General features: G+C 47.8%; 2 protein-coding genes across 7 annotated transcripts in view; one reads left to right on the top strand and one right to left on the bottom strand.

The window, feature by feature from the left end:
- Positions 1-328: 328 nt before the first annotated feature.
- LOC119648405 (trypsin delta-like) lies at positions 329-1,171 on the bottom strand. Its single transcript, XM_038050154.1, has one exon. It carries the CDS (start codon positions 1,146-1,148, stop codon positions 360-362), a length of 789 nt encoding a protein of 262 aa, XP_037906082.1. The 5' UTR covers positions 1,149-1,171; the 3' UTR covers positions 329-359.
- Positions 1,172-10,585: 9,414 nt separating this feature from the next.
- The window catches only part of LOC119647496 (serine/threonine-protein kinase NLK), a 361,344-nt gene continuing 350,796 nt past the window's right edge, over positions 10,586-21,133 (top strand). For 3 of the 6 annotated variants that reach the window (XR_005248885.1, XR_005248886.1, XM_038048455.1), the window contains exon 1: positions 10,586-12,558. Coding sequence is in view for 2 of the 6 variants with exons in the window: in XM_038048455.1 (XP_037904383.1) it covers positions 12,359-12,558 (200 nt within the window). In the remaining 4 variants the exon portion in view is untranslated. The remainder of the gene's footprint in view (positions 12,559-21,133) is intronic. The other 3 variants (XR_005248883.1, XR_005248884.1, XM_038048454.1) reach the window with 2 other exon arrangements.

Here is a 21,133-nt window from a genome sequence, read left to right as displayed (position 1 = left end):
ATTGTCTGATGGCGAGGAAATGCTAAGTTGGTATATCACTGTGGGAGTGCAACACTATGCGCATTCCTGATGAGAGCAGGTAGGAAGGAGGAAGAGATTCTCTCCGGACCCGGGGCCGACGAATGGGTCGCCCCAAAGCGTTTGGCGCAGAACAGTAAAGGAGGAGTGCGAGAGTCTCGAAGAGTTCTTGGGGTGCTGAAGGACATTTAAGATAACCGCCAAAGATGGTGCATAGGTGTGATTGATGCGCTATATCCAACCAAGGGGTGCAGCAAGAACATTGTTTTTAACACGAATAAAAATAATCTTCCATTAGCTTAGTCAGTATTTATTTTTCCTGAAACAATTTTCGTTCATTTTCACTTTAACTGTTTTAACAACTCCAAAGTGTTTTCTTCAATCCAACTTCTCAAAATTGCAACATTCGAGTAAACCCCCGGATATTTGGGATCAGCACATCCATTCCCCCAGGAGACGATTCCAGCCAATCTACCGGCAACAACCATTGGGCCACCTGAATCACCATTGCATGCGTCTTTGTTTTTGGCCCTTGCACATATCATTCTATCCGTGAATAATCTGGGATAAGCATCTACGCATTCTGCTTCACTAATCGTATTAACAACCACATATTGCAAAACATCCGAAGGATATCCGTGTTCTTGAAGATACCCCCAACCGCTGATAGTTACGCTGGTTCCAGCCCTAGAAGCACTAACAGAGGATGCCATCTCAATAGGCTGAATGCTCTCACTGAAAGAGAATTCACCTTGCAAGAGCAACACCGCCACGTCATAGTCGCAGGTAAGAAGCGAGAATTTTGAATGAAATGTATAGTTTTGAACAGGAAGTTCAATCCCTCCCTGGTTGGTATATGAGCTTCCTGCAACTACGGTTAGTCTTGTAACGTCTTCACCCTTAACGCAATGAGCCGCGGTGATGATGATATTTGATTTGTAGATTGAACCTCCGCAGAAGTGAAATCCATTATGTCGTAAAGATACTTGATATGGGAACTGTTGAATGGTTGTCGATTCTCCTCCAATTATCCGGCCATCGAGTTGCGGGGGTGTTTCATCCGAAGGATGAGATAATGTAGCCAAAGTTTGGATGTTTAATAGAACCAGAAGTGTGAGTAGCTTATCCATCACTGTCTTACTGAGTACCTCTAAAAATTTTACCAAATTGACTAGTTGAAATAGATTTCGCTGGTAATCCCCCGTGATAAGATATTCATTATCGCGTTCAAATGGTCGGGATTAAAATTCACTTTTGATAATTGGCTCACAAATAATTAGAACTAATTAAGATATTTGGTGGGGTGGGTGTGTGCGTTCATGTGTTGGCTGTTGGACTCCCGCAATGGTAAGTCGTCGGATTACCAACTAAATACCTCACCGTTATCAGAAAGCTAGCCTGGGCACATTCCGCACCCTCTATCGATGGAACTGCATCGTCTTCGAAATCAGAAGAGCCCGAACCTAATCGGCTTCTTCAACCAGAACTTCTCCCAAACTTTCGTACTCCCTCGAGCCGAGCGAACAGCGTCATAAAAAGACGTGTCCTTTTGCAAGCAGGACCCGAAAATTTTGCAATTAGCCGGCTCAAAGCCGCAACTGCCACTGCCGCTTCGTCAGCTCCTGCTTTGATTTGATAGAAAAACTTTACCTTCGGGCCGAGCGTCAATCCAACAACTTTGGTTGATTCTAATATTGTCACGCCAATCGCCATGGAACACAGAGTTGGGACTCTCTTTTTAGTCGAGATGACTACCTCAGTTTTGTCCAACGTAAGGCTGAAACCATGGGCAGTCATCCATTTGCTTACCAATCGAATCAATTTGCACAGTCTGCTTTGGGCCTGTTCAACAGGATTAACGGCAACAAGTGATGGATGGGCACCCCCATAACCGACCAGGCGCGACTTCTCTGGCATGTTGAACCTTAGCACATTATCGTACGAAGCGTTTTACAGATCCGGCCCTAGTATTGATCCCTGTGCTACCTCCGATGTTGTCTCCATTTGTTTCCGGGCATTCAGAATCTCACAGAGCAGAGAGTCGCCTCTTATATGATCCTTCAATACCAGCAATAGGTAGCCCGCCACTAGGAAAGAACCTGCTGTGGCTAGCATATATGTCTATCTTGCGGAATAGAAGCCATTTCTGACATCAAGCATTATTGAGAGCACGATCCTTCCTCACTTCCATGAGTTGAATCCACAAACTCCATAAGAACATCCAACTACGAATTGCCCTACTCTTAAACCGCATCGCTTTGGGGAATAAAAACCCCGAAACACATATCGCTTCAGCGAGTCTATTCTCCACGTGATTTTCAGGCGTCTCACCAATAAAGACAGACAGCAGTCCTTCCTCGAAGAGCCCTCCCCACGTGTTGGATCACAGTACAGCAATCTATTTCCTGATGGACTCCGAGTCCATGCCTTCCATCATTCCGAAGCAAAATCTTGTGCTGCAGGCTTCCAGTGATGGGCCCGTCACCACCTTCGGTTCTCAGCGTCTCAACTTCGACTTCATCATTGCCGAAGACCAAATATCCATCCCCGAAGTTGATGCACTCGAGCACCCCGGGTTGATCATCGACTTACAGGATCATCGACTCTTCCACGGCCGGCTTGAAAGGTTTACACCATTAGCATCATCTCGTCTCAATCGACACCTCGCGGCCTTTTGGGGGACAAATATAGGCAAATTATCGCCAAGTTCTCCCAGACTGCCCCTCTTCCAGCAGAAATGGCAACCTTGCCAACCAGTGAGCCAGCCCTCTGCATATCCTGCCCAATGCTGGCAGCAAGTGGCGCACTAATGATGACTACCGGAAACTAGATACGATCAGTCGCCCAGACCGGTACCCACTGCCCATATTCTCAGTCATGCTCAGACCTAAAACCAGCCTTCTACCAGATTCAGGTCGCTTCCGAGAACGCCTGCAAAACAGTCGTTATTACACTCTTCGGTCTGTTTGAGTTCGTAGATATTTCGATGGAGCTGAGAAATGGAACTCAAATACTGCAGAAAGTTGGACTTCGCCCGCAACTACAAAAGATAACATCATGGTTTCCCCCGACGACAATGAAGAACTTCAACAACACCCTGAGGAACTACAAGCAACCAAGCTCCAAGTCAACCGGGAGCTAATATCAAATCGGCTAGTTCAGACTTTCTAAACTCAGGTTCGTATTCGTCGGCTACCACATCAGCACGAACGGTTTCCGTCGGCCAGTTACTAAAAGTCAGCCTATCTTGGATTTCCCGAAGCCCACGGACTCCTCGTAGCTTTAGAGTTATTAATTATTATCGCCGCTAAACTTCCCCGCTAGCTGAACTAACGAACAAAAGGTTCAAAATCAGCTGGACAATAGAGGCAGTCTCCCCGTTTGAGCGCTGTAAGCATTGCATCGCCTCTGCTGGCACTTCAGCATTCCTGCCATCCACCCAAAGGATAGCTTTGCGCGTCGAAGCTTCCAACATGGCTATCGGTGCGGTTTTAGATCAACAACGAGCAGACGCTTTTAGCCGTCTTCTCCTGGAAGCTGTCGGAAGTTGGGTGACGGTGTTCTTCCTATATACAACCCCGAGCTGCCGCAAAGTATAACTTACCCCGGCTATCGCCACTCACCCTCGCGCGATAAGGCCTCACCATGCCAGGCCAGACAGTTCCACTTCATCGGCTAGCCTGACACCCGTTTCGAGTACACGCCTGGAGACCAAAATGTTGTGGCAGAGTTCTGGAAAAAATGATTAACTACATAGCGTTTAGGTTTTTTTGGTAGAGTCTCCGCATTGTCGACTTGGTGTGGACTAAACAATGTGTATCAAGTCCGCTCTCAGAGGTGCACAGCAAGACCAGAGTTTGGTAATTTCACAACGCTTGACGCTCACTTCGATCACATCTTCGTGGATCTGATCAAGCTCTTTGCGAATACTACTGGAGTTGTCTAACCATTATTGATCAATATACCTGACGACTGCAAGCAATTCCTGGATACGGCTTCGACCATCACACGAGCCATATATGATCACTGAATCTGCATTTTTAGTACGCAGAGCAAAATCGTCAGTTTGAGACTGACCCCCCAGTCCAGCTCAACTGCCACGTAGGGGCAAAACACATTCTCACGGCACCTTACTACCCCGAGGCTAACGAGTTGGTGGAACGGATGCACCGCACTCTGAAGGCCACCTAAAAGTGCATTCCCTAGATTCCATGACTCCGAATTCTTCCAGCAGTCGTCCCTGGGATACGCATCACTTTCAAGAAGGATCTACAAACCTCTCCGCCCGGAATCGTCTTCGGCTTTGCTTCGCATTCCGAGCAAGTTCATCGTTCCTCAGGAGAAAGCCGTCACCAGCCGCAAGAACTTCGTCACTGACCTGCGAGCTTCTTTATGCACATTCGTCGTAGACGTTAACGGGGTAGCAAGGAACCTCTCTACGATCCCCCTAAAAATTGCTTATCTCGAGTGAGCAGGCGTACTATTCTTGCAAGTTCTATCATCATCTCAGTCCTTGGAAACCCACTCCCCGCAGTCGCCGCAACCCCCTATTAATCTGCATCCTTGGGATCTACAGCTCTCCATCTTCAGGAACACCATCACAGTGTCGCGCGCACAATATCAACCCCAAGAGGAGAGTCATATTTTCACTTCCTCTGTCGTACACGAAGTTCAGATAGGGGATTGCTGTAGCGCCGATCTCCGCGCCTGCACGTAGTATGCCACAAGCGCTCCCTCGCAGGCACGCCCATAGATGACGACATTATTAGGGTCAGATGGCTGCACCTACCACAGAATACTCACAGAATGCGGTTTTTCATCACAAATCAGACACTGGACAAACTCGCAGCCCAGGTGTCTGCGCTACGTACACTCACGCCTCCCCACCCCTTCACCAAGCAGGGCGTCGCCAAGCCAATCGGGGACGCGGGCCCGAAGAGTTGTCCACCATACGGTTTGCACTGGCCCAGTTCACCATCCTCATCCGCGACCTTCTGCAGCAACCACGCGACTTCAACCACAGAAAGCGTGCTGAGTCACGAGGGCTCTACCATTAGCGCAACCGCTCAGTAACTCCGGGACCGGACCCCAGGACAGGGTATTGCTGCTACCACAGCAAACATTGCTATACGCTGCAGAAAACCCTTGAGTTTTCCTCCGCAAAACTTTCCCTGCTCCCAGGGAAACTAGACTCCGAAAAACGACTATACGTCTCCGACCGCAGCACGAACATGCGCTTCCTAGTCGACTCAAGCTCTGCTTTCTCCATTGTTGCGAAGCGGAACGCTGCCAAACCCCTTCAGCTTGACACTGCAGGCCAGTGGTTCGATTTTCGCGGTTACTGACCTAGAGAAAGCCTTCCATCAGATGCCGATGGCCCCGAACGACATCTGCAAGAGTTTGAGTTTCTTGGCATGCCACCTGGTTTAAAGAACGCCACACAGACTATGCAGCGCACCACGAACCACCTTCTCAGAAAGCTCCCTTTTGTTCGGGCCAACCAGGACGACATCTTGGTCTTTTCTGGCAGTCACGCAAAGCATGAACGCCACCAGGATGGGCTTTTCAAAACGCTGCGCTAAGTCAGTCTCCCAGAGGTGCCTTTCACCGAAGTCCCAGTCAACAGCGAAGGCTTCCGCCCGCCACCATCGAAAACGCGTGCTATCATCAAGTTACCGAAACCGACTGGCACATGGCAACCATGCAACCACGGCCGTTTCCAAGCCTTATCAACCGTTCACTCTCCGAACTGATACTGTGAATACAGCAGTCGGCGCGGTACTCGGATCACCAGCGACCCAACGACATCTGGGTCCCCCTAGGTTTCTTTACGAGGAAATTATCGAAAACCGCAGCGATACTCAAAGTACGATCGCGAGCTTTTGGCAGTCTTCACGTCCATTAAGCTCTATCAGTGGATTCTGGAAGGGCGAAGTTTTGTCATTCACACCGCTCACCTTCGCTCCAACGCAATGTTCTAACAAGGCTTCACCAAGGCAGAATAGTCAAGTTGGACGCGCGCCTGCAATACGGGCACGGACAACGTGGTCGCCGACACTCTCTCACGAGTTGAGACTGTCTCTCTGGCCACAGGCCAGACAAAGACATTCAGCTTCGTCACCTCCTGCTGGCCATTCCTAGTCTCAAATTGCACCGGCTCGATCTCGACGGCCACGAGGCCTACTTTGCAGAGCTCAATGGAAACATCAAACCGCCTTCCTTTCGTCACCAAGTTTTCGATACGACACACTAGTTCTCCCACCCAAGCGGAGTGCCACTGCCAAGAGGGTAGCGCTTAAGTTCTTCTGGCTTAGTCTCCGCAAAGACCTCCTCCGATGGACCAAACAATGCGTTCCTTGTCAACTCTCGAAGATTTACCGCCACAACTACGCGAGCTGGACAACTTTTGAACTCCGGACGGGCGCTTTGACCACATCCATCTAGACCTAGTTAAGATGCTACTATGCGAGGGCTACGAGAACTGCCTCACGATCATCGACCTCAAGCGGTTTCTATACGAGACGTCAAGGGCTCCAGGGTCATCAGAGCCCTCTTCGGGCATTGGATCTCCATCTTTAGTATACCATTCGAGATCACAGCGGATCAAGGCCGTCAATTCGAGGCGCAGTTGATGACTCACCTCGGTCGCCTTGTGGTCGGAAACATATCACACGACACCATACCATCCGCAGGCAAACGGTTTTATTGAGTGGATGTATAGAACAGTCAAAGTAGCCTTGAAGTGCGCACCAGAGAGGCCCTGGCTTCGCGCACTTCCGGTTATCCTTCTGGGTCTCTGCACCACCTTTAAGAAGGACTTGCAAGCATCACCGGCCAAGACTTGTTATGGACGCAACAACTATGGCCCCACATTGGGCGCCAACTTTGTTGCGATAAGAGTTCAGCGTTGCATCATCTTGGCAACAGCGCGTTGACCAACCAAACTCCCCTAATAGGTTTGCCAATCGTGAACACCGACTGCACGTGCTGAAGCTAACTCGAATGCCAGCAATTTGGCGAGATGTGGGCCGGGGTTCTTGGTTCTCACATATTAACTCCCTATCAAGACACAGAGATTTTATCACGTGCCTTGGCTTAGGAGTTAACAAAACTAAACCCACCTGGGGTAAACTACCCTATTAGAGACGTGAAGTATCGAGGCGGAATGATACCACCGAAATTTCGAATTTGAACTTCAAACTGGAATATTCAAACCACGATAGCGGCCAGGAAAATTATATCGACGTAACAGACGGTATTTGGCACATCGCTGCGCATACCGGGCAAGTACATTACGGCGCACAATTCCACGGAGACTACTCCACATGACTTCGCCTCGGAACTCCAGTGGCTCTTCAATGTTCCAGAGATTCAAAGATCGAACATTTCTCATGGATGTAAACGATGTCGAGAAAACACTCTTGGCAGACCACCTCATGTCAGCTTTCATGGAACAGGCAGACCACACACCACTACCTTCGGAAAGTGCCTTCTGCATCGCCGGGCCCGTCTCGATTTATTCCATTAGCCAAGCGGTCGTTACTTCGGCAGCGCCGTCAGCCTTTCATCACGACCAGGAAAAAGGTCAGTTCTTCACTCCCTTTGCCCATCGTGAAGGTCATAACTGTGGCACATCGACTGCTTCCGGTGTCCGTGCGGCGCTTTCGGGATTGTTTCCAGTGCTCTCGGGGCAAGCAAGTATTGGTCCCGCGCCAGCTTTTCCTCGTAAGTCAGTGACCTTGGCCATTTTCGTCCTATCCGTCAACTTGGCCACACGCGTTCTTCAACCTCATCGATTCAATTGTCCGCATTATTTTTGTTTGGAATAAAGAATCACCCATTCCTGCGACACGTAGCCCCCAAAGCGATCTCAGCCTCAGATTAAAAATTTCAACGGAGTTCCGGGGTGTCTGCCTAATTGAATGGTTCGTTCTGCCGATTGTTCTCGCCTGCGCGTCATTTAGTTATTTAGTCGGTTTAACGGTAAACCAGTATCAGTTAGAGATTGAATCCACGTGCCTTCTCGATAACATAGTGAAGCCGGAACAAACTTCGCGCCGCGAGTGCAGAACCCACCCTTACTCGAGGGATGCTAAACCACAGCGTGTAAAGGATGCGGAACCAGCGCACACCATCGCATCCCGCACTCCCGCCTGGAGAAGCCCCCAACGTAAAACTACATGCTCCCGGTTACATTACTTTCCGCACTGACTAAGGGCAAATTTCATCCCATCGGCTACACCTAGAGCACTTGGCACGTAACTTGGGGCGACTCAGTTAGCAATGAAAACGGTGAAGTGCTCTTCGATTGGTTCCAGTCAGGCCCATTTCTTAGTGCGGACATCATTAACACTGGAGTACCATCCTGTTCTCGAGGATCTTCCTTCCTAGACGGCTTTATAATCTCGTCCAATCTCTCAGTATGTGTCACTAGCTGCTCCTCTTTGTCAGCTTACTCCGACCACCATGCCTTCACCGTCTTTCTGCATCTACAGCAAATTCTCCCCTCCCTCCACCATCCGCATAAATGCAGATCCTTCAATCCGACAAACTGGGACGATTTTCAACGCGACTTATCCAGTGAGCTGGGTACTCCTCTGGACAAATTGGAGATTCAACTCTGCCTTCGAAACTACAATCGACAAACATGCTCCAGTCAAAGAGCCTGGTTACTTCAAATATTGGTGCCTTTCCCCCTCAAGCCTCTGCTTAGTCTTAGAAACGGACTACTACAGCGCAGGAAACGATTATTTTACCGGCTAAGGAACAGCTGCAACGCTGACCACCGTTTCCTCTCCGAGATCATTAAAAACCTGCAAAATCGATGGAGCTATTCGGTCTGAACTGAATGCATCCTACAAGAAACCCTTCCCTCAAACCTAGCTTACAAGTTTTTTCACTAATTAATCGATTGCCTGGAAGGAAAGAATCTTCTCTAAATGTCAACTACTCCCCGATAAAAATAGGTAAATAGGTAAAAATAGTTCCACTCCAATAAGGAAAAAATATCCACCTACAGAGTCACTGTCAACGATAAAGGATTGAGCTTGGAAAGGTCTTACCTTTGCCCCTCGACGTCCGGCTGATATAGTCAGAATCGGATCGTTCGCCGCTTTCCCGGTATTTCTAACTTTGTCCTGCGGAAATGTGCCCCTACCATCAGCGAACGTCTCGCCAGCCTCTTCAACAACTACCTAAACAACGGACACTTCCCGGTATCATGGAAATCAACCCCCTTATACCTATTCCTAAGAAGGAGTGTTCGGGCTATCTCAAAGATATGAGGTCTATCTCGCTTCTTTCCAATATTGGAAAAATTTTCGAGCGTGTCCTACTAGGTCACCTCAATAGGCACTATTCCTTTATCATTCCTCTTAATCAATTCGGCTTCGAAACCCTCAGATCCACCAAGCAGGCAATCCTGTACCTGCAAGACCACAACCTCAACAACCTGGAAAATATGCATTGCAAGAAAGAGGGCTTGCTCTACAATCTAATTCAGACCAATTGCGCCCTCCCCTTATTCAGAATCCTTGGAGACTTCATCTCCAACAGAACTTGCCACATGTGCTTCGATGGACTTCGCTTCATCGAGTTTCTGGTAAACTCAGGAGTACCTCAAGGATCCATTCTAGGCACCAAACTTTTTAACATCTTCCTCCACGATATTCTCCTCCCTCCCGTAAACTTATCCCATACGCCAACGGCAGCTCAGACGCCCCCTCAGTCGCCAATTCTCCTCAACGACATTTGTCCTTCCGCATCAGGAAGGATGCTCTTCGCTGACGGCACCATCCTTACTAGCCCCTCTCAAACATCTAACCAATAGGGTCATTGCGTATTTCAGCCGGTGGACCCTCACCTGAGTCTAAGGTTATTTGCTTCAGAAACTCCAGCGGGAAGTGCCACTGGTGCACAGTTCCAGGAAGTGAAAACCTTGATTTACGCAAGCCAAAACCAAACATTAAATATCCGGGAGCCTCTGTCAAGAATAAACCTAAATCCAACCCTCAGCTGCCTTAAAAAACCTATTGTCATCTCGGGCGCTGTCCCTGCCTACAAAACCCTCTTATATAAAACCCAATCCTGACCTATGGTTTCCCAGCGTCATAGGCTAATGACGTGTCAGTCGTTTTCGAAAGCGTGCACTGGAAAACAAAGCAAAATCCTATACCAAAAGCAATTTTTCTATAATAATTTGTTCCTTTTTGACAACAATAAAAACCAATTCATCAGGGAGGAACCAGCACAATAAATCACAAGCAAACCCGCCATGTAACCGCTTGTGCTAAACGGAAGTGACATCTCCATAGCGTAATTTTGAGCTGCCATATTTTTGTACTAAACGCGACTCGTTCCCCTCCGTCAAATGTCTTTATCAGAAACCTGTCAATTTTTTTTGTTCCTGCATAGAGCGGGACCGCTTATGGTCCACGTTCCACTTTAGCACGTCATTCCGCATGGTCGCATCCCACTCGCACATTCGAAACGTTCCGGGTCGGTGGAGTGTACTAAAACTGCGATAGTACGGAAACGAACGAGCTGCCGAGGGCCGAGCCGAGCTGCTGTCACAGTGTGTTTGAGTTCCGCACGGCGCGAGTGCACCAGCCGCCAGCCACGGCCGAGAAAAAAGCAAATTCGACTCAGGCGTTGACTCAAAGATTTCCAGTTTTTCAATTTTACTGCGTGTGGAATCGGTCGTGCATCCGTTCATTGACGAGAAACAGTTTTCCGTGCCGCGGAACGCCAGCAAAACCCTCCGGAACCGCATCACGGCTCGTGGTTGACGGACCCAATTACCTGGAAGTTGGCAGCCACAGCAGAGTCCCAGGAAGCGAACGTGAGAATTTGTTTGCTTGCAATTCGGTGTCGGACGCGTGAATCTGAGCCTGCGGTCGCTTAGGTCGAAACGAGCTGCTGCAGTGCGTGCGTGAGATTTCGTGCGAAACGTCAATCGGGTGACTTGAACTAGGTGTTTGGTGACAACAGTGCGCAGCAGAAGGCTTTGTCCAAGCCGCTCCAGTGAAAGAAGTGTCCAGGCGGAGGCTCCGATAGTCTTCGCTCAAGGAACCGCACGGCCAGGTTTTTGGAGACTCCCAAAACCGGAAAGACGGGCAATTCCCCCGACCATTGTCCAGAACGGATTATCGTCGCGTCGAGAACCTGCTGCCAAGTCTCAAGGCACCAGAGACTCCTCGACCTCTCGAACAGGTCACCTCGCAGCCTTCAGCCCGTGTTCCAGTTCTCCGGTCGCTGTTTTGGTCTTGCAGTGCGCCCCGGAGCAGTCTGAGCAGAACTGCCTGTCCGTGCACTCAAGTTGCCACCGGCCCTTGGAAGGATTCATAACAATAGCCCGAAACCCTTGAGACTTCTCTCGGCCTCGAGTAGGTTGCAGGCAAGCTGCTGCGGAAGGCTCCGCCGCTCCATCGTCTTGTGAGGCGTGTTTTTGTTCTTGGCCCGACAAAGGCCCGAGGAGCACCGCAACCCGGCCTGGTCCCGGACAAAGAAACCTGCCAAGCGCGGCTGCTCGGACGCGAGTTCATTTACATCGTCGTCAAGTTGGGATTTGTTTGCGGCGCGGCCGAGGAGGATTGGCACCGAGGCCGAACCTCGCACGGCAGCTGGCGTTAATTGAGGGACTTCCAATTGCAGTCGAGACTGCACGCTCGACTGATACGGGTGCTCTGTGTGCGGACTCTCGTTTGGACAGTTCGGTCGCGAGTGGATTCCCGGAGGTCCTCGATCAGAATCTGGAAGCGAATATATCGCGGTGTATCGATTTTCAACACGCACATATTCCCAGCAACGTCACGTTGTCTCCGCGACCAGTCCCCGAGCTCCGCAGTGTCCCCAGCCCAAGCGAGCGGCTCACAATTTCTCCATTCACTAGTCGACAAGCAGCTCCACTCGGGGAGCCACGTGCGGAATTTAATCGCGATAATCGCCAACGAAAAGAAAACATTGCGAAAATTCGCTTTCATTCAGTTATTGTGAATTGCCGACTGGAGTTTGGAATTTAAATTTTCGCGCCACTCTTGCCCGGTCGTCGGTGAAGTGCTCCCCATTCTCTGTTTATCCGGGCGTGACGATATCGTGAGTTACTTGAGCCGCGCAAAAGGAAGTGGAAAGTGTTTTGAGTGCAGCGAATTTCCGTTCAGTTTTAATTGGATCCGCTCATCGCAGCCCCGCGAAAACGCCAATTAGTTCATTTCGCATCGGCAGGCTCGTGGTGAGTCCTGGGAGGAAGGAGCGCCGACCTTCGTTGATCCTTCAGCAAGTGGAATGCTGGTAGGAGAAATTTTCTTATCCGGTTTGTAAAGTATTTCATGGGAATTTGCTGATGGCGGCCGTTGGCGGCCCAGCACGTCAGTCCAGGGTCTCGATGAGCGTGTCCATGTCGCTGGTACAAGGAGGAGCAGCCGGTGGTGCCCCGCAGGGTGCTATCTTGGCAGCGGCAGCACCATACTATCAACCCCCGGCAGTGCCGCAAGATGTTCAACCAGATCGACCAATTGGCTACGGAGCGTTCGGAGTTGTTTGGTGAGCTTTGAGTGTAACGTTTTGTAGTTTTTAGAGCGTTTTTCAGGTTTTTGAGTTCATGGGAATTTAATCCATAGTTTGGGGTAATCGCCAGGTGAAACCGCAGTGTTCTATGAAGCTTCTTGATACGATACTGAATGAAGAGTCTTCGGTTAATGGCACTTGAGGAAAGTTGAGCAACTGAGTCCTAACAGGGACAAAGAAATATGGATGGAAATCAAAATGGATTTCGATATATTTTCCAATTTTACTATGACAAATTCAAGGATAGACACGCGAGCCTAAGAAAGAAGATGTTCCACCTGTTCTCATACTGGAAGTGAAAGATGATCTTCGTTCTGGACAAGCTGGCACCTATACCCAGTTGCTGTCGAGATTTATCAAACGGCCTTGGGCAGCGAACGACGATAGAAGTTTAACATGCCCAAGAACCTCTGCAAATCCTTCACAAGTTTCGGACGCGAAAAACTTGTAATTGCTTGCACCTAGCCTGGGTCGGGCTGTATTCCGTCAGGGGAAATGAAGTGACCGAAGAATTTCACCTGTGTTTGGAGAAACTTGCATTTATCAACGTTTAGGACTAAACCGGCCTCAAGCAGACGTTGAAAAATGCACTCGAGATGGGCTAAGTGCTCATACTCAGTGGAAAAAGCGACCAAAACGTCATCCAAATATACAAAACAGAAGTCGAGGTTTCGCAGGATCGAGTGAACGAACCTTTGAAAGGTTTGCGCCGCATTGCACAACCCAAACGTCATCCGTGTGAACTCTAAGAGTCCGAAGGGTGTGCATATTGCCGTCTTTGGAATGTCTTCTGGAGCTGCAGGAATTTGGTGATACGTCTTGGTTAAATCCAAGGTCGAAAAGATGCGACAGTTTGCGAGATGATGCGCAAAGTCGTGGATGAGTGGAGCAGTCTGCGCGTTTAGCCTTCTGTAATCCCCAAAGGAGCGCCATTTGCCGTTTGGCTTAGGGACCATATGGAGTGGGGAAGACCAACAGCTGTCCGAAGGTCTGCAGATACTCTGTTGCATAAGTTACTCAAACTCTTTCTGCGCAATAGCCAGCTTCTGGGGTGGTAGGGGATGCACCTTCGAGAAGATAGGGGAATCAGTAGTGTTAATGTGGTGCTGCACATTTAGCTTCACTGGTTTAGAGAGACTACATTCGGTAGTAATCTGGCTGAATTTTTGGAGGAGTACCCGAACACGAGAGTCAGTAATGTCCTCCAAAAGTACGGAAAGATTGTTGTTGGGAAGAGATGAGATTTGGCCTGACGAATTAAGGTTGGTTGTGGAGTCTATAAGGGACCTGTTCTGCAATTTCACCGGCAACCCTTAGTGACACAAAAAGTCTGCGCCTAAAATGGGGATGCCGGGGTACGGGAAAACACAAAACCTTATTAAAATTAATGTATTGCATATATTATGTCAGAATATTCACTTTCGTGTGCTACTGATATTTAAAGTCTTTGAATTTGCACTGAAGCGTCAATTTTGACCTATTATAACTTATTAGTAATCGTGCGATTTCCACTAAACTTGGTAAGATCATGCTTTATATTATAGTCTACATTACTTCAAAGCCAAGGACTTTCCACGCTGGTAAGCATATTGGTTTTCGTTAAGTGGGTGCGACTTAAGCGCCTTCCCATGAATGTGACGCTCAACCAGTCTCTCCAAACCTTTCAGCAAGAATGAAGTCAAGCTGATCTGTCTAAAGTTCTGTGGATCAGAATAGTCATCTTTTCCCAGTTTTCGGTATGAAGACTCCCTTAACCTTCTGCAAAGAGGTAGGCACATAGCCCAAAGCAAGATAGATATTTCTTAGCAATCGCTCTAATGCTCTATACCCTTCTTTAGCATTGCTGGGCAGATACCATCCATGCCAGGTGCTTTCAAAGGACAGTATGGCGGCTTTTATCTCTTCATTGGTAACGACCGCTTCGGCAGTGTTGCAGTTCACCTTGCACTTGTGTGTTGAAAGGTTGCAAGAAGTGTCACCTCTTCCACTTCTCTCATCCGTTCTCCCAGATGGTGTACTTTCAGGAGGGTCTGTACTGATTCCAGTCTGGAGTGAAAGTATCATCGCAGTTTTTGAAAGAGTCCAACTTGGCCGACTGATCCCTTTTAAGAACTCTGCATAGTCTTGAAGTCTTTCTTTCGCTTTTTTTTCGGCACAGTACGATCTGAAGGAGTCTCGTTTCGAACATCTAACGTGCCTCTTATATTCATGCCGGAAGTTTGACCAGTCTACGTTCTTATTGCTTTTGCAAGCACAGCTCACAAGTCGCCTGGTTAATTTCCTGAGTTTCTGCAGTTCCCGGTTCCACTAAGGAACCGTTTTATCGCTTTGGCCTCGGGAAATAGGACAAGGCTCTTCATAGCACTCTAAACGTGGGCAATTCAGAGTTTCCAATTTATCTTCAAACGCCAAAGTAGTTCTTAGTCCTCTGGGGAGCTGTACTTTATTGTCAAGAAGTTCAGTGAAATTTGTCCAATCAGTTTTCCTAGGATTCCGTCTTTGTATTGCAGACTTCGCCCGCAATAGTAAGATTGAGTTCTAGGTACCGATGATCTAACAGTGAGACTTCGTCTAGCCCCCGCTAGTGTGCAATCAACTTTAACACTTTTGAAGTACAGATTATTAGGTCAATTACTTCACTTCTTCTCAGTCCCACGAACGTAGGGGCGCACGTTAAGTTTTCAGTCATGAGACAAGCTAAAGTGATGAAATCAAATAGGTTCTCTCCTTTTGAATTGCATTTGCTACCGCCCCAACAAATGTGTTGAGCCTTCGCATCGCAATCTATTAAGAGTTCGATACCACTTGATTCTGCATGCGCTACCAGATTCCTTAGTTCTTGCTTCAGTGGAGGATACAAAGCATCATAATGTAACTAAGCGGAGGCCGCTATGACGTTTTTACTCTCGCCATTAATCTGGTATTTACGATGACCGTCACTAAGTCCTGGGAACAGAACTGTCTCAAACCGTCTTGACATCAGGACAAAAGCTCTCTCTCTTATGGATCTTTCATCGTAGAAGAAGTTCCCTTTACTAATCCAATGCCACAGATTCTATTAAATCGAACCCATGGCTCTTGCATCAGAAAAAGGTAGGGGAAGTCCTGCAGCTTTGTCAGTTTCGCTGGTAGCAAATAGGAGGAGCTTTTGCATGCTACAGGTAAATTTGACCAATATTTATGATTTTCGACAAACCTTAGTCTAATTTGTAATGGAAAACTGTTAGAAGCGTATGCCGCAGTCCGCGTGTAACGGGGTTTCGCCCACACCGTACCGCCAGAGACTCGATCCTCTCGTGTTTGATTTTTCAGAGAAAAGCCGCACTTGGAGGTACTGCAGTTCCTATGTCCTCATCCATGAAAGGTCTCATCTCATCCCGCAGAGCATTCGTCTGTTCTCCACTTAACACCTTCACTGGTTTGCGGTGTCCGGATTGCATAGATTCGATCACCCGAACTGGCACCAAGTCAGTTCCGTTCACGTCTCTAGCTTCCGTTTCTTCCGCCTGTTTCGTAAATGGTGTAGGAGAAGTCACTAGCAGGTAGGATTCACTCTGTAGTCCCGTCACCAGTGCAGTATCCACTATCCGCGAGCAGCTCCTTGTTGGAGATCGCACAGAAGATGCTGCAATTTGCTCTATATTGTGTGAGTCGAAGACCATCATTGTTCTTCGCTCTCAAAATGGACATGATGCTCTACAGTTTCCTGATATGATTGAATTTCGGTCTATCTAGGAAAAAGTGGAGCATCATATGGTGACCCTGAGCACATTTACCCTTTTGGTCCAGTTTGAATAATAATAATCGTTCGCGCAGCAACCCAATTGGATCAGGGCCTTGAAGTGTATTAGAGCACTTCATTCAAGACCGTAGCGATACACTACAGGATTACAGTACCCTATAGGAGGCAATGTGGTCAGCATTGCGCAGGTATTCATTCACAGCTGAGTCGACTGGTATCCCATGTCAAATGACGATACGATCCATACAAATAAACCGCCACCTTCTATAGGACAGCCTTGTGTTCTAATCACTGAGCTATCCGGACACAGGATCCCGTTCGAATACCAAATTGAAACCCTCCACGTTTGTAGACTTGTCCTTCCTGGCATTCATGAACTTGACCCTCCAGTGTTCGAAGTCTATGCCCGGATTCTGTTCACCCAACATGCGGACGATGTCCTCTGTTTTCCTTCGAGAGCCCAGTAACCAACATCCGCCATGTTCTGCGCAGCTCAGTGTTCACAATAGTGAACTTGGGCCGACCGCCAAAACTCAAAGCCGGGATTGCTGCTGGAGCCACTTTAAGGCAGCTTCATTGGAGAAGCCCATCGCGGAAACCTTGATTGTTAAATCTTGACTTCGTTCCAGGCTCCAGAATTTTTTCCCACAGGCATTCCCGGAGGATGGTAAATTGTCCCTCTGACATTTTGCCATCCTTGCGCATACATCCTCTTCTTTCTCACTTTCGTGACCGTATTCCTATGGGGGGGACCAGCTTCATTGTTCATCTCTCTGGCTGATTTGATAACCTACCGACATACCCGCAGCCCTGGTGTGGAGTACAATAAAGCTCTGTCCATCTGTCCATCTTACGGAATTGAAGGCATTTCTGACGTCAAGCGTTATGAGGAGCACTATCCGTCGAGATCGGCGGCTGTGCGCCCCGGCTCGATTAAACGCATCTACGACCTCCATAACAGCATCCACTGTAGATTTCCCTGTTCTAAAACCGAACTGCCTTGCGGATAAGTCCCCGGCAGCACGGATCGCTTCAGCGAGTCTACCCCTGATGAGCTTCTCGAGCACTTTTCCGGCCGTGTCAAGCATACACAGCGGTCGGTATACAGACGGGAGCTCCGGATCTCCTTTACCCTTACGGATCAACGCGAGTCTGGCCACTTTCCAGCGAGAAGGAAAAATGCCCTCCTTCAAGCACGCGTTGAACGCTTCGAGCAGCAATTCTGGCCGTTGGCGGAACACCAGTTTGTAAACTTCCGCCGGGATGCCATCAGGGCCTGGCGCCTTCCTGTTTTTCATAGTGAGAACCGCTTCTTCGAGTTCTCCCATTGTGAAAAGGGGGCAATCCACGAGGCTTTCCGCGCTGTTTACATCAACCCGTACAGGGTGTCTGGGGAACAATGCCCGCAACCAAAGATGTGTTGGTCCTATGCTTCTTGCGCGCATTACCGCTGACAGAAGAGTCTGGTGCTTTCAGTGTGGGTCTCATCCGGGTTACCCGTTTATCCCCACTTTCAGTCGAAGATTCCGCTTCCTTGCGTCCGATTTCTCTGGACATTATCGCAACTGCTTCAACTTCCTTCGCAGTGCCTTCTTCTGCCTTTCGAAGGTTACAGTGTTCGGGCGTTAAACCAGTAGCGTCTAGTCACCGTCTGCACTTTTTTCCTCTTTTCCCGGTAAGGGTGAAGGAGAAGATATTGATTCAGCCAGTAGTCCCCTCTTCTTAGTGGCTCTTAGTGGTCCTCTTTCGTTTGCTGGTCGGGTAGATTTGGGCTGTAGTATCCCAGAAGGGCTGCCTGTAGTCGGATTTCCAGTTTCCCTACATTTCTTTCTGGCTAGCTTTACCGTAGGCACTAAATACAAGCTTTCTATTGAGTCGGAGCCTTATACAGATTTATCCATAGGCCGACCTGATATCTCATGGTCGCGTGTGGATTCACAAAAATGATCACAAGCATTTATAGCCAAGTCGAATTCAAACCCGAGGAAACCGGATCCATACTTTCAACCAATGGAGTCAGATAAAAAAAACCTGGCACTCAACCACCTCGAATCAGTAATTAATCCATAAAACCTTTCAAAGAAATGGAAAAATTGTAATTGTTAACGAAACTCGATCTGAACCTACTTAATCGGTCTATAATCTTCCAATATTCACCGATAAAATTGCTTATCATTGTCTTTGTAATATTGAACCAGATTCAATTCGCCCTTACACCAAATCATCCTCGTTCTTCTGAATCCCTCGAAAATCCACCATAGTCACTTCTCTCCCTTTCGACTATCACTCCAAAGATCCTGCATGTATACAAATGGTAACCCTCTTCATATTGCAGCTGCTGCCAAAGTCGTCGCCTTGGGCTATCATCATCACCGTCTGGGAAGGGTCCCAGGTAGACGACAACGAATTTTTGGATTTTTAGTGAATTCTTGAAAAACCAACAATTTCCTCTCAAGCCCCAAACTATAATTTGCCTTGCGGAGACTTTGAAAAAGGAATAAGACTCAGACGCTTCGAGTTTATCCGCTCTTGATCTCTCTAATGGCTATGTTGTGTCGGGGCCGAAATTTCAATAAATTTCGTTATAAAACTTCAAAAATCAGATCGCTGTACTCGTTCCAAGGCGGCAGGAATATTTTAAAGGGATATTTTTATGAATATATATATATATGGGAAAGGCTACACAATATTGTTTTACGAGAGTAGTGTGTGCTCCTTTGACGCGCTTGATGAGGGTTGGAATTGTAAACAGAAATAAAAATATCTCCTGTTGTAGTGTTCGAATGCATCGGCGGCTTAAGGAGCTTTGTATTTTCCCCCTGGATGTTGGCAAGTATGCACACATCATGGTGCAGCAGCCCGAGCAATCTGAGCCTATGGAAGAGGGGTGCGTCGGTCATTGACACGTGGCGTGCAGATAAAGCTGAGAAGACACCAAATGAATTTCGGTTGGGGGATAAAGATGATGGCTTGGTGAATAGATAGACGGATGGGAATGAGCAGCGCCCGCTGGCAGTAGTTTTGTGATGGAAATGTTGCCGGGATCCTTTACAGATTACTTGACGCAAGAGGGAAGAGTTTATAAAATTACATTTTGGGAATCGGATGTTTTCGAAATGTTTCAGATTTGATTCTACTGTAAATTGCTGGCGGGACTGTTTCCACGTCAATGGTGACGCAGGCCCAAGTTAAAAACACAAAAGCATAAAAAAGGGGAGCAATAAGTCTTTCTCGGATGAATGATGTCATCGCGTCATAATTTGATTCTGTCTATTCTAGAAGAATTTGCATATGAAACAGAATGACAACTTCCTGAAACCTTACCATCCACACCAGCTAAATGTTAACACCCAACTCAACACCATTTTTCCAACTCACTTGATGTCTGACCCACTTTTAAGCTTCTAATTTTATATTGTTTCGTATTCTAATCGATGTTTTTAGATATCCACCGATTTGTTCGAATTAAGCAACAACTTGGCATACCCAGTTGCATTCGCGACGCTCACTTTCCCATATTCAATCGAGCCACCATTTCAGACCACTCAACTCAGCAGAACACATTGCCCGTTGCTGCTATTTAGCAATTCTAATGCTTTCAACAATTCTCCTAATCGTCTCGACATCAAAATCAAACAGAAAAATTTTCCCAAGCAAGCACCGGAATCTTTTTTTCTTGGGATTTTTCCTCATTTTCTTTGGATTGAATTTGTAAACATTAGAATTTTCGCTTCGAATGTGTATCAAACACTTATCACTTTCCTATCGAAACCAAAAATGAGGAGCGGAATTCAGGTCACATAATGGTCCGACCAAGATGATGCCATTTAATGGTGGTATTATCATCGGCAGGTTAGCTTGACTAGCGTGGCTGGGCCGCTTCCTACAGCGTACTAGCGTCGAGTCGGCCTGCTGGCGCAGCACTGGTGTAAGCATATTAAGCGCGGATTGACCTTGCACAACCCGATTACGCTTGCTGAGGAGAACAGCATGGGACAAACTCGTCAGTGTTGTATACGTCCGCGTAGCAGTTTGAATTCATTACGTACTACACGTTTCAGAGCCACTCGGCCCGTTGGCTCCATGTGGGAATACTTTGCATAGCCATTTGTTAGCTAGACAGCGATTTCAGCCAGTGAATCTAAACTTTGCGAGTGTACTCAGATTCGTAATGGATTTACCGTTTGGCCGTTTTGAGGTCGACGCAAGCCGCGGCCCACTATGAGTGTGGTACTCGCGGAGCTTGGTACCGAAGCAATTTAGGCGGGATTCACGTCAGACCTCTTCTGAAATAGAGGTCAGCGCATCAGTGCTTCCTTGGGAAGATTCAACTTAAAACAAAGTAGCTCTTACAAACGTCCTTTATCCCATCCACCGATTTTGGTCGTCCAAAACAGAACTGTAATCCGCTTTGCACTGGAAGTTCGCCTGGCCAATCCGGTAGTTGTGCTTGAAGCTGATGTCGGTACTAAGCGGGTTTATTTTTACGGCATCTGGTGACATGCAAGTTTCCTCGAATCGAATGAAGCTAGTTAGTCGATCAAGTTAGTTTTAATTCGCTCATTGTACGTACGAACACAAAACCAACTACACAATTTCTGCAGATTGTGGTTTCGACACATATTTTCCTACATTTTTTCGCGGTATCCACTCTGCCACTGAAGTACTTGAAACGTAACACATCCACTCCGCATTAAGCTGCATTCTAGGGACTGGGGAGCAGAGTGCGGCCAGCTGAACGTACTTAGCATTTACAAATAAACATTTTGTTGTTTGTGCTTTTTTTAATTTTGTTATTCAAGTTGAAGT

The sequence above is a fragment of the Hermetia illucens genome, chromosome 2 (genome assembly GCF_905115235.1).
Source record: "Hermetia illucens chromosome 2, iHerIll2.2.curated.20191125, whole genome shotgun sequence".
NCBI classification, from domain to species: Eukaryota; Metazoa; Arthropoda; class Insecta; order Diptera; family Stratiomyidae; genus Hermetia; species Hermetia illucens.
The sequence above is the reverse complement of the archived record's forward strand: the minus strand, read 5'-3'. Positions and strand labels throughout refer to the sequence as shown.